At 48.4% G+C, this 11863-nt stretch overlaps 1 protein-coding gene across 1 annotated transcript in view; it reads right to left on the bottom strand.

Annotated features, from left to right (window-relative positions):
* Positions 1-8506: 8506 nt before the first annotated feature.
* Positions 8507-11863, bottom strand: part of LOC111147014 (myosin XVI) — a 471268-nt gene continuing 467911 nt past the window's right edge. Inside the window, exon 35 of the mRNA XM_022502858.1 lies at positions 8507-8815. Within this exon, the coding sequence (XP_022358566.1) occupies positions 8588-8815 (228 nt within the window). The 3' untranslated portion in view covers positions 8507-8587. The remainder of the gene's footprint in view (positions 8816-11863) is intronic.

Genomic DNA, 11863 nt, shown 5'->3' with positions numbered 1-11863 from the left:
TAAGTGACAGACTCGTCTTCTCATCCCATAGCCGCCCATTCATGTTCCAATATAAATACCATTTTAGGAAATACTTCCATCACTCCTTTAGGTAAATTGGATTTTCCTTTACAGTTCTGCAATACCCTGCACTTGGCCTTCACAACACTTGATGACACTGATTTTAAATAGTTACACATGGAATTATTTGTCTAAGGGATTTTCTCCCCAACTGTAACCTCGTAGGAGCAGGAACCGTACCTGTGTGAACAGGATCACACACTCAGGGCCAGATATGCAGAGGAGGAGCTTCAGAAAAATGTTTAATTTTCAGTAAATGAACTTGCTTCAGGGAAACCATACATAAAATCAAAGCATCTTCATCTCAATGAGCTTCTCTATGATTTTGGTACCAAAATATAAGTTCTGCTTCACAGTTGAAAATGTCGATGGAGCGCATTAACTACTCCGTGTCATTCTCGTGCTCACAACTAACCCAGGAAAAGAGTGCGATGACACTCTCTTTCCATAGCTCGCTGCCCCCCAGCTCACCTGCTGAAGAGGGGAACCTGGAGCCTTGACTATTGTCCAGTTGCACATTGTCAGGTGGGTCCCAGGCAGGTCTGACACAGTCCCATGGCAGGGGATGGGGACACCGTCGCCACCCACCGCTGCCACCGTTGTCAAATGAATTACCCAGTCCACAGTTTGGACATGTGACTTGTACTCTCATAAAGACAGTAAAGTGGGGAGACTACAAAGGGGTCATAGAAGGAGGTAAAGAAGGACAACCTAGGCTATGAGAAAGCATTCAAGGAGTATAAGTTGGAAGGGTCTGCTCTTTAGAGGGGCACTTGTAAAATTTTGAAGCATTTCTCACACTGACTTGTTTTCCAGTGGCGTGCTTCTCGGGGTGAAAGATCCCATTATGTCTTCCTACTAAGAGATGATACTGAAAAGCACAGACCACACGTCAATTCATCGAGAGCAAATTGGTTTTCGCTTCATTTCACCTGGCATTAATGGCTTGGCAGGAGCCATGGTAAGGCTTATCCTTGATTTAAGAGATGGAAATCCAAACCAATTCAGTGTTAAGTATAATGTAAAATTCTGTAAACACATGGAAGATTGAAATTTTGAACCGGGAATAGTCATAAATGAAAATATCAGTGTGACTTAAAGCATAAGGCAAACTATAGTTGTCCCTTGAACAACACAGGTTGCCTTGTGTGCGGATGTTTTCTTGCTTGTTTGTTTAAGTACGATCCACACCCAAACAGAGCCCAATGCAGGGCTTGAACTCACGACCCTGAGATCAAGACCAGAGTTGGATACTTAACCAACTGAGCCACCCAGACGCCCCCAGACATTTTTTGATAAAGAGCGTGCAGTACTATAAATACATCTTCTTTTACGATTTTCTTAATATTTTATTTACTTACTTTATTGTAAGAATATAGTTTACGATACATATACCATACCGAATATGTTAATTGACTCTTATCAGTAAAGCTTCTAGTTAGCAGTAAGCCATTAGTGGGTAAGTTTTTGGGGGAGTCAAAAATATACGTGGGTTTTCAACTATGTACAGGGATGGGTACCCTTAACCCCCTCGTTCAAGCATCATCTGTGCTCTTTAGATACTGAGGTTGTGCTAAAAACCAAAAACTAGTGACATACTTAAAAGTCACCTGTGAGGGTATCATGGTGCCCCAGAGCAGAGCAGAGGTGTGAGCACAAGAGACAGAAGACAAGGACGGTTTGAAAAGCTCCTGCAACAAACAAGCAATTTGGAACCTGTCTTCCCGTTGCTGACCCTCTCTGAAGCCAGCCTGAGTGAGCGTGTTTGTAGAGAGTGTTGGTGGGTACTTGCATCTCTGAAGACATCTGGTGTTAAGAACGGAGGGCTTTCTAGGACAGCAGAGGGAGTGAGTGACCAGGTTCCTGGTCTAGGGCAAATTACAACTCTTAGCACCTGGTTTTACCTGGAGGAAATCTTTGGTGACATCATTCTGCCAATGAGTATAGAAGATGGTTTGACAAGCATGAGTCATGATTTCCTTAGCTTCAGGATGAGAGAGATGGAGATGGTCCCACCAGGGAGCCAGCACGAACGAGTCCATGGCGTGTTGCTCAATCTTTCCTGAGCACACAGATCACCTGCGGGTCTCGTTAAAATGCAGACTCTGATTCAGCAGGTCTGGGGGTGGGGCTCCTGGTGATGTCATTTCTGCTGGTCCTTAGATGAACACTTGGAGAGGCCAAGTGCACCACCTGATGGAGTCTCCTATGGAGATTAGGGACACCTCAGGGAGGAGAGGCATTTCTCCTGATGCCCAAGGGCTCAGGAGGTATTGCTGGCAGCAGTGGACACAGAATGGCATCAGTGTGCCCAGATGTGAGAGAAAAGACCTGCAGGGAATCTCCCACAAGAGGAAGGCAGCTGTTCTACCACCAGACCCAGAGCAGGAGCCAGCAGGCAAGTGAGAATGCTCCCATGTCTCCTTTTATCTCCTACCCATCCTCATTGCATGAGCTCCCAGGCTGGCCAAGGACAGTTTATTGGGGGGACATGGGGAAAGGTGGGTGGCTGGTGGCTGGGTGGAGGGAGGTCCTGCGCTCATGGTTGGTGGAAGGTCAATTGCCCTAGGCGACGTCTGAACACACAAGGAAATAGAAAATAGATTTTAGGTATTTGTGCTGGGAGTTCCCTACCTCTCATAGCGCGACAGATCCTAGCTAATTGAACAAATGATTTTCCCTTCCTCTGGGTTAGAAAGCAGGGCCATTTCCCGTCTTGCCTTCCAGTTGAGTCATCACACAACTGAGTTGTGGCCAATGGAATATGAGCAGAAGTGACATGAGCCTCTCTCGGGCAGGCTGCGGCTCCCCCATGTCCAGCCCTCTGTGTTCCCCTCCTCCCACTGGCTGACCGAGGAGCCCTCCACAGGCCATGAGGAGGTTGGAGACCTGAGAGGGAAGAAGGACCCTTGGTCTCAGGATGACTTCTTGGGGTCCACATGTGTCAGACTGTGAGGTAACGGAGAAATCTAAAATAGTCTACACTGTGGAACCACTAGCTTCTGTGGTTGTTGGTTGAAACAGTTAGCCTACTTGAGAGCAACATAGGTAGGGTTGGAGACTCACCAGGGCCAAACGCCAACTACCGGGAGTAGAACAGGGAGACGTAGCAACTTGTACCTTTAATGAGTTTTTCTTTGAGTCACTGTGGATAAACTTTTGGCTTGTGAATGCTCTTGGCACTAAGTCTTCTGTCTTTGTAGGGTTTGTTTTCATATGGGGCTGAAAGGCAAATGTTCCTGGATATCAGTAATGAGACAGTGTCACCTCAAATTCCCTCCTTCCCGACCCTTGACAGCCTTCAGGCACTGAAGCAATTTCTATGTGGATTTCCCGTGGCGTCTCTTCTCTTCTGTCAGGGAATTTTTCTTGCTTTTTAAAATATAGAATGTTATCTTTTTATAACAGCTTCTACACCCAAGGGAACGACAGCAGTTCACCAATTGCAAAGTTTTCTGGAGAACTATTTCCCCCACAACCCACACACATGTAAAACCGACTTACATAAAAAGGTATCAAAAAATTCCTTTTGTGATATGAAGATTGGTGATTTTATTCAACGGTAATGTTGATGAACCATAATAGGGACTCTGTTGGGTAGCACTATTTCTCTTGTTACCACTCAAGACCCAGTTTGATTAAATTCAGTTGAACAGATTCCCAAAAATAGGTCCGGTAAAGAAAACCTTTCTTCAGAATGTGGCAGAATTCATACACTTTTCAGTCAATTGTTTGAGATCATGGACCTCAAGCCCCTTTGTTTGCTGAAATCTTAAAAGATCAAAACCTCAAATTGAATTTGGTTTTATTTCCTTTTTCTGTAGAGCTTTGATCCCTCCCTTGGGATTTATCCATGGTTTCATTCTCTTTCATTCCCTTTAGACTTTAGAAGCTAAGTGGTGACATCAGGAAGATGTCATGTGGGTGAGCTCACGCACCTTGCTTTGAAGCCGCACGTGTTCCCCGGGGCTGTCGGGCAAGGCAGCCAGCAGATACGCCGGCTATCTGCCCATGACTAATTCAAAGCGAAGCAGAGACACATTCGATGCATCCCTCTTGTGAAGCAACAATGGAAATGAATGCATAGGTTTATTCACCTTTAATATTTTCTATGAGAAGACATCAAGGTCTTCTTCAGCCATTGTAACGATCGGGTAAACTACATACATCCAGATTACATTGTGCTGCTGTCAAAGCATACAAAATATTTTAGGTATAAAGAGGTGTTTTTTTTTTTTTTTTTTTTTAATCTGAAAAGTGACGGGACAAATTAGAACAGGTAATAGGTATGTATTATAGGCAGCTAATAAGACAGCCTTTGAAAAACTCATCTTTAAAGTTTTACAAAGCATGCTGGATTTTAGAAAACTTACTGGAAACACAATAATGGAGCTGCCCAGGGGTCTCCAGTACTTAGGGAAAGTGAACGGACTACAAAGGTAATTCTTTACCATCTGTAACTCAGCATGTTACAACCCCATGCTATATGCGTATCTTTGTAACTCACATGGCTAGAACATTGTAGTAGAGTCTGTTTGATAAAGTCATTGCTTATGAATAAGATGTAAAGGAAGTGGAATGGGGAGAGAGAATATATTTTTAGTTTTTTGAAAGCAGTGCTACTGTTTTGGGAAACCATGAGCATTGCAGAGAATTTACCATTGCACCATAAATAGAAATATAATTGCTTTCATCTGCATTACATGGCTTTTTTATGTGCAGCTAAAAACAATTTGAAAAATGTAATGAAATTACACTGAACTTTTACTCGGAACACAGTTGTTGTTTTTTTCCAGCTAATTTAATGTTTTTTTTTCTTTTTTTTTTTTGAAAATTTCCTGATGAGAATAAGCATAAAAATAAACCCTATTAACTTCTAGCTAAAGATATACATTTAAAAGTTTGAAAAAAAATTGGCAGTGCAGAGTGATAGCCAGGAGTGAAATGTGTCCCACTGCAGAATGTTATTATATAATAACCTGATGCCCTTTATCGTGACAGGAGCCGGGTTTGATGTCTCGCTGGAAATTGACAGCAATAGAATTTTGACAGAAATTTATCTGTCCTCCTAGACTGAGGAATTCATAACAGACTTTTTGTCCAACTTATGTAATGTTTATATGGGATGTTCATTTACAAATATAAGAGTTTAATTGGTTGTTGCATTTATGGGGTAGATTTATGGAAGCATAATTCTACTAAATTAGGTACCACAATTTACGAATAGTAATATATTTTTCCACTCTAGAAAATACACTTTAAATCATTTTAACCCACTATAAACATTTTGATAGTAGTTTTTAGAGACCACTCATAAAGCATTTTTTAAAAAAGCAATAAGGTTGGGCAGTGTTTGAACACGGGGTAATAATTCATACCAATTATATTGCTAAACAGAAGGTCTCAGGCCCAATAATATATCACAATTCATACCTTATGGTCTGATAGCAATTAAAATACCATCATTAAGTATATTGTAAACATACATAATGGTTGAAATCTTGCTTACGTGGAATAACATTCCATGCTTTATTAAGCAGAATAGTACCTCAGTTCATTTTGTTGACAGTGTCGTAATCATTAGAGAACCATTCCAGGAGTACCTTTAATACATACACACAGAATTGGACTTTATCTCTTATTATTATGACTCTTAATATTGTTTCTATTGTCGTGGCTATTCATGCTTTCTAGTCCGCTGCCTGTCGCATCACATCAGAACAGGCACGACGACATGGTTCTAGTTACCACACACCTGCATGTGGGCTAGAACGCCCTCAAAGGGTTTGTTATCTGCCTCTGCAGGGTCAACAAACATTAGATGAGACAAAGGGATTCCTAGACTCAGCCCATATAAACTCTCCCAGATGCCCTTGATACCTCTAGCAGGTGACAGACGGGTCAGCCTACACCTACACGAGCCCAAAACTGTGACCAGGTTGACAGAACAGGGGATGGTGCCGTTTGGACCCACACGTGCTGGGGACAGCCCGCTCCGCGTAAGCTCTGCAGGTAAGTCTTCCCTCCCATTTTCACACAACACTGTATCCCCCAAGAGTCATTTAGTTTGAAGATTTTTAAAGATATATTTTGATATAATGAGCAGAACATTTCTGCATATCAAGTTAATGTGACATGGGCTTTGGAACCATAAAGGTGAGGGTTTATGATCTGATAGCCTACTTAAGGCTTTAATTCCAGGATGAGTATGTAGATGGTCATTCCCAGGGAGGTCTGCGTTAGGAATAACATGTGCAAAGCGCCCGCACGGTCATAGCCAGTGTTCAGTGCGCAATGGAAACAAATTCTCAAAAGGTACAATGCTGGAACAGTTTGCTTTTCACCCTGGTCCAAATAAATACACTGTGTGTGTTGGAGGCGGGTGGAGATCAGTTCAGACTCACGGTCCACGATCGTTAGGCGGCCACAACGTGCAAGGCCAGCCATGTAGGAAGCCATGTAGGTCAAGGAAAGCTGGCTTCTTCCATTGCTGGTGGCTGAGGAGCGGAAGTCAGGCGTCGGAGAGAGGGTGGAGAGTGGCAGTGTGTGGCGTGAAGCGGGAGGTGACCCAGAAGGCCCCCCTGTTAGACGGCATCAGTGATGTTGTCGTTGACCTTGTATTCACTGTGCCTTTCCATTTTCTCTATTTTCATGCTTTAACAGTCCTCCCCACCTCCTACATATAATAAACATCGCCAACCACTCCAGAGCCCACACTCCAGCACCCTCTTCATGGGTGGGTCCCTCTTCAGCCAGTAACCCTACCCCCATCCCATGGCCCAGGGCCAAGTACCAGACAACCAGGGACAGCCTCCCACCCGGAGCCCCTGAAATTATTCAAACTCGCCATTCTAGGCCTGCAAACCCTGCCTCTCCCCATCCTTCCCAGGCACATGGCAATCTAGGCTTGGGCCCCTGGGTTCCTTGGGTTCCCTGGGTTCCCTGGCCCGTCGCCCTCTGGCTGACCCAGGCCTTCTTCCCTGGCACCTTAATAAACTACCTTTTTAAGGGAAATCGTCTGTGGACCTGGCAGCCTCTTATTTCTAAACGACAAACATATTATTCTCAACGCTGACATTTGCCTGCATGGCCGTTATACCTGAATATTCATAAAACCTTTATTTTAAAATAGACCCTTAGTGCCCGAAGCCTGCAGGGGGCTGCGAGCGCAGAGGAAGGCAGGCCGCGGGGACAGGATGGCTTCACTGCCCCTGCTCTTCGACCAGGCACACAGCAACAACCCCAAATAAACGCCACCACCGAAGACTGTAGCTGCACCTTTTATTGGGACGGTGGTACGAACACGGCGTTCCAAGCAGCGAGAACGGCGGTCGGCGGGCGCCGCTGAAGGCATCCCGACCGCCGCAGAAGCACACGGATAAACGGGCGGTTCTGTTACGGGAGGGCTGAGGACTGCAGCAGGGGATCCAGCGGCACAGCTCCGAGGGGACGGCCACCCTGGGAGGCGGCGTCACCGCCCGGTTCGGCGGGTCCCCACGAGCTCCTTCGGACTGGGCAGACCTCCGGGGTGACTCTGTCACGCGGCCAGCTGCGACCCGGGAGCCCCCCGTGCTCCACGGAGCTTCCCGCGGCCAAGGGTGACGCGGGGACGGGAGATGTCCGGCAGGAGCTGGCTGTGCGCGTCCGCAGAGTCGCGGCCCCGGGGGGACGGGCCTCCCCAGGCGGCCCCGCGGAACCCCGGGACCCAGTCCGCGTGCGCGTAGGCTTGACACGGGCTAAAGCAGTGACACAGTCTCGAGGGGGTTAGGTCCTTCAGGCTTAAAAAAGGTGCGGGAGGAGAGAAAATTGTAGACGCGAGTTTTCACACTCGTGTTTGAAGGGAGCACCAACTGCAGAAAGTTAGAAAACGGTCAGAAACGGTCAGAAACAGGTCAGAAACGGTCAGAAACGGGTCAGAAACGGTCAGAAACGGGTCAGAAACGGGTCAGAAACGGTCAGAAACGGGTCAGATACGGTCAGAAACGGTCAGAAACGGGTCAGAAACGGGTCAGAAACGGTCCAGAAACGGTCAGAAACGGGTCAGAAACGGGTCAGAAACGGTCAGAAACGGGTCAGAAACGGGTCAGAAACGGGTCCATCACCACCAGGTTCGTAATGGCCAAAAACACAACGAAGACACCAGGCGTCCGTCGCGGAGGGTGTGCTGGGCCCGAGCGGCTGGGGGACCAGGAGCATCGGGGACCCCGACCCCAGAGTCGGAGCGCGACCCTCGACGGCTCCGCCTGGTCCCGCTGGCGCTGTCCCGCGCTCGTCCAGCGCCTGCTCCCCCATGGGGCTGCGGGCCGAGAAGCGGAGCGCGTGCCCCGCACGGGCGAGAAGAACACGCACTCGCGCACACGCACGCGCACACGCACACGCACACGCGCACACGCACACGCACAGGCACACGGACGCACACGCACACGCGCCGAGTCCCGCGGCCTCCGTCCGGGGTCCGGGCCACTCCGTGTAGACGCGTGCCGGGGGCGCCGGCCGGGATGCGGCGGGCACTCGAGCGCGCGGCCGCTCACAGCCCGGAGTCCCACAGCTCGGAGGGCAGCCGGCCGCAGGACGCGCCCTCGGGCTTCTTCACCAGCGGGGGCTTCTTGCAGGGAGGAGGCGGAGGCGCCCTGGGCTCCGGGGCATGCAGGAGGCGCTGCCAGTCTTCCCGCCCCTCGCACAGCTTCCGCCTCCAGTCCAGGAGCTCCTGCAGGGCCGCGCTTTCGTTCTCGGAGAGCCGCAGCTGCTGGATGACCTGCGGGGGGGAAGAGGGGAGACTTGGAGCGGCAGGTGCTGTGAGCGCGAGAGGGAGCGGGAGGGCCACCCCGGGGCTGCTCTCTGCTCTCACAGGCTTCCAAGCCTCCAGGCGCTGCTGCCTCGGGAAACCGCCCCCACCCCGGGGCTGGAAACGGCCAGGTGCAGGCGGCCAACAGAACAGAGCAGGGAGGACAGGAACACTGGCTGAGGAGAGAAACATCCAGGGGATTCCAGGAGCGGGCCCTTCGCCCTCTATTACGATACACCTTCTTAGGACATCCCATTCCTCCCCCTCATTTATCACAACTGAGAGGCTGTGTGTCATAGAGCTTTTTGGGTTTCTCGAGGTTCCCCCGATTCTAGGGCGCCCCCATCTAGGCAGTACTAGTCCACATCTGTTCAGGGAGCATGACTCTACTCCTGACTACGAGGCATCAGCCCAGAGATGGGGCTGCTCGAGAGAGCCCATCCACAGCTAGTGTTAACAGGGAACTGCGCCGACACAGACACGGTCTCCAGGAGCAAAGAGAGGCCAAGGACAGCCCACCCTGCAGCAGGGAACGAGTTATAGGGCCTCGAAAACACTTGCAACCTCACCGGGGCCTCAGCACACGCTCTAGGTTGCAGCGGCAAATCAGAGCCGTGATCTGAAGCAGCAGCCCTTGCTCGCTGTCCTTGGGCGCAGGCAGACCCAACCTGAGGGACCTTTGCAGGACAGCATCACGATGCGATTGCATGGGCTTCTTCCTGTCGCTTCCCTAGGACACCGTTTCTCTGGGCATCCTCAAGTGAGTGTGCAGACATCACAGCGGGGATGCCGGGGAGAATTCAGAAGAAACTAGACGTCCCAGCCCACTTCCAAAGGCCCTCCTGCTTTGTGGTCATGCCGCTCCCAGCCTCCCCAGCAAAACGGATGAGAGTGAATGAAAGCGGGCTAGAGCTAAAGTCCAGGGTCCCTTTGCCGTGCTCCTCTCCCTCCGTGGGATTGCGGGCAATCCGTGTGCCTCCTTCGCGATCGTGTTTTAGCGCCTCTACTGCCTCGTGTACACCTGGCGGTTGCTATCAGCTGCCATCTCGTTCCTCTATGGATACCGAGCTCTTGTGTATCCATACTCCTTTGCCCACGTTCAGCACATAGAGCAATCTGCGGAAAATACTCTCACGGGATTTATTCTTATGAGAGAGTATATAATTGATGGAAGAATATTTTTACCATCTGAACTGATTTCCCCCCCGACTTCCTTGAGGTATCGTTTTTGTTAAGTAACCTAACTTTACGCTGATCTAATTAGAAACAAAACAGGAAAACTTCCCACCTGTATAGGGTTTTTAAGGTCATGTCAGGTTACTGCTCCCATTGTAAAGATGAAAAAAAAAAGAGACAAATTACCAAAATCATATATTTAGAGCATCAGATAGCTCTGGCAAACTGAGAACCAGAGAAACTGAAATTCTGAATCTTTCTGAACAGATAATGACCAGCTGTTTTCTTTTCTTCCCCCTCTCCTGGGACATTTGCCAATTCTGAGCTCTTCTGTAGGTCTAGAGAGCCCTTTCTAGAAGACAGAGAAACTGTACAATATGTTGCAGCTGTAAGAGACGAGAGACACAGATTGGGAATTTGCAGACCCTCCGATGATGACCATTTCCCCCAAGAGATATTTGTTAAGTTCTGCAGCTATATGCGTGAGTGGTGCCTTAGGCCAAAAGCTTACAAAAAACCAGAGTGAAATCCCCTGGGGTGTTTGAGGTGCTTCAGAAGAGGGTGGGATGGGGGAGGATAGCTTCAAGCGCCGACTAGTCTCATCTTCGAGACGTGCAGATTTTTTTTTTAAGATTTTATTTATTTGACAGAGAGAGATCACAAGTGGACAGAGAGGCAAGCAGAGAGAGAGAGAGGAGGAGGAGGAAACAGGCTCCCTGCGGAGCAGAGAGCCCGATGTGGGACTCGATCCCAGGACCCTGAGATCATGACCTGAGCCGAAGGCAGAGGCTTAACCCACTGAGCCACCCAGGTGCCCGAGACGTGCAGAATTTTGCACAGCCTGGAGAGGGGAGCAGGACCTCTGAAATGCACAGCCCGAGCGCATCTGGGCTCTTCCAGAGCTAAGGAACCAAAAAACCCACAGGCCAAAGCTCAGGCGGTGCTGCCGGTGGGTGAGAGGCAGAGCACAGGCTGCTTCTGCACCGTGGCTCCATCCGGGATTGGACTGAGGCCTCCCGCCCTTGCGTCTGCCCCCTAATGTGATGGTGGCATCTCTCCCTAGTAGTGCCCAGCCTCGACAGCATCTCCAGTTTGTTGACCCATGACGCTTACGGCGAGATCAGAGATGACATGCGGAGAGAGAAGGAAATTCACTAAAAATCAGAGCGTGAAACAGATTCACAGATGATCCTGACTTAGGGTTCGTCGATAGAGACTTTAAAATACCTGTAATGATGACATGCTTAGGAGAGAGGAAATGGTGGACAAACCGAAGACGCGGAACAGACACACATAAAAGGAATTCCAGAGGGAAGAGATACGCAAAGAATGTGACAGGGCAGTCCTCAAAGAGATAAGTTTCCCAAACTTGCAAAGGGCATCAATCCACACACCCAAGAGGCTCAGCGAAACCACACAAAAGGCAAACACACACAGGCCCCCGCGGGCAGTGAGAAAGCACAAGGTAGATCCTCTTAAAGCAAAGACAAATGAAAAAGCTTTAAAATCTACAGGAAAGACACACATTCCCTTCAGAGGAACAACGAGAGGGAAAACTGACTTCTAAGCAGAAGACAGAAAATAATGAGTTAAAGTACTGGAAGAAACTAATTCAGGCTAAAACTCTACTCTCAATAAAAATAACCCTCAAAAGGTAAAATAGAGATACTTTTAGACAATAAAAAGGGGAAAATTTGCCATCAGAAGTCTCTCATTTTTTTTAAGGTGAAGGAAAATGATCCCAGGTGGAAAAAATTGAAACTTAAGAGAAAATCAAGTTTTTTAATTTCTTAATTCTTAATTAAGTTTCTTAATTCATGGACACCAGAATTAAATCCAAGG

The sequence above is a fragment of the Enhydra lutris genome, unplaced genomic scaffold (genome assembly GCF_002288905.1).
Source record: "Enhydra lutris kenyoni isolate GAN:26980312 unplaced genomic scaffold, ASM228890v2 scaffoldscaffold15, whole genome shotgun sequence".
Lineage (NCBI taxonomy): Eukaryota > Metazoa > Chordata > Mammalia > Carnivora > Mustelidae > Enhydra > Enhydra lutris.
The sequence above is the reverse complement of the archived record's forward strand: the minus strand, read 5'-3'. Positions and strand labels throughout refer to the sequence as shown.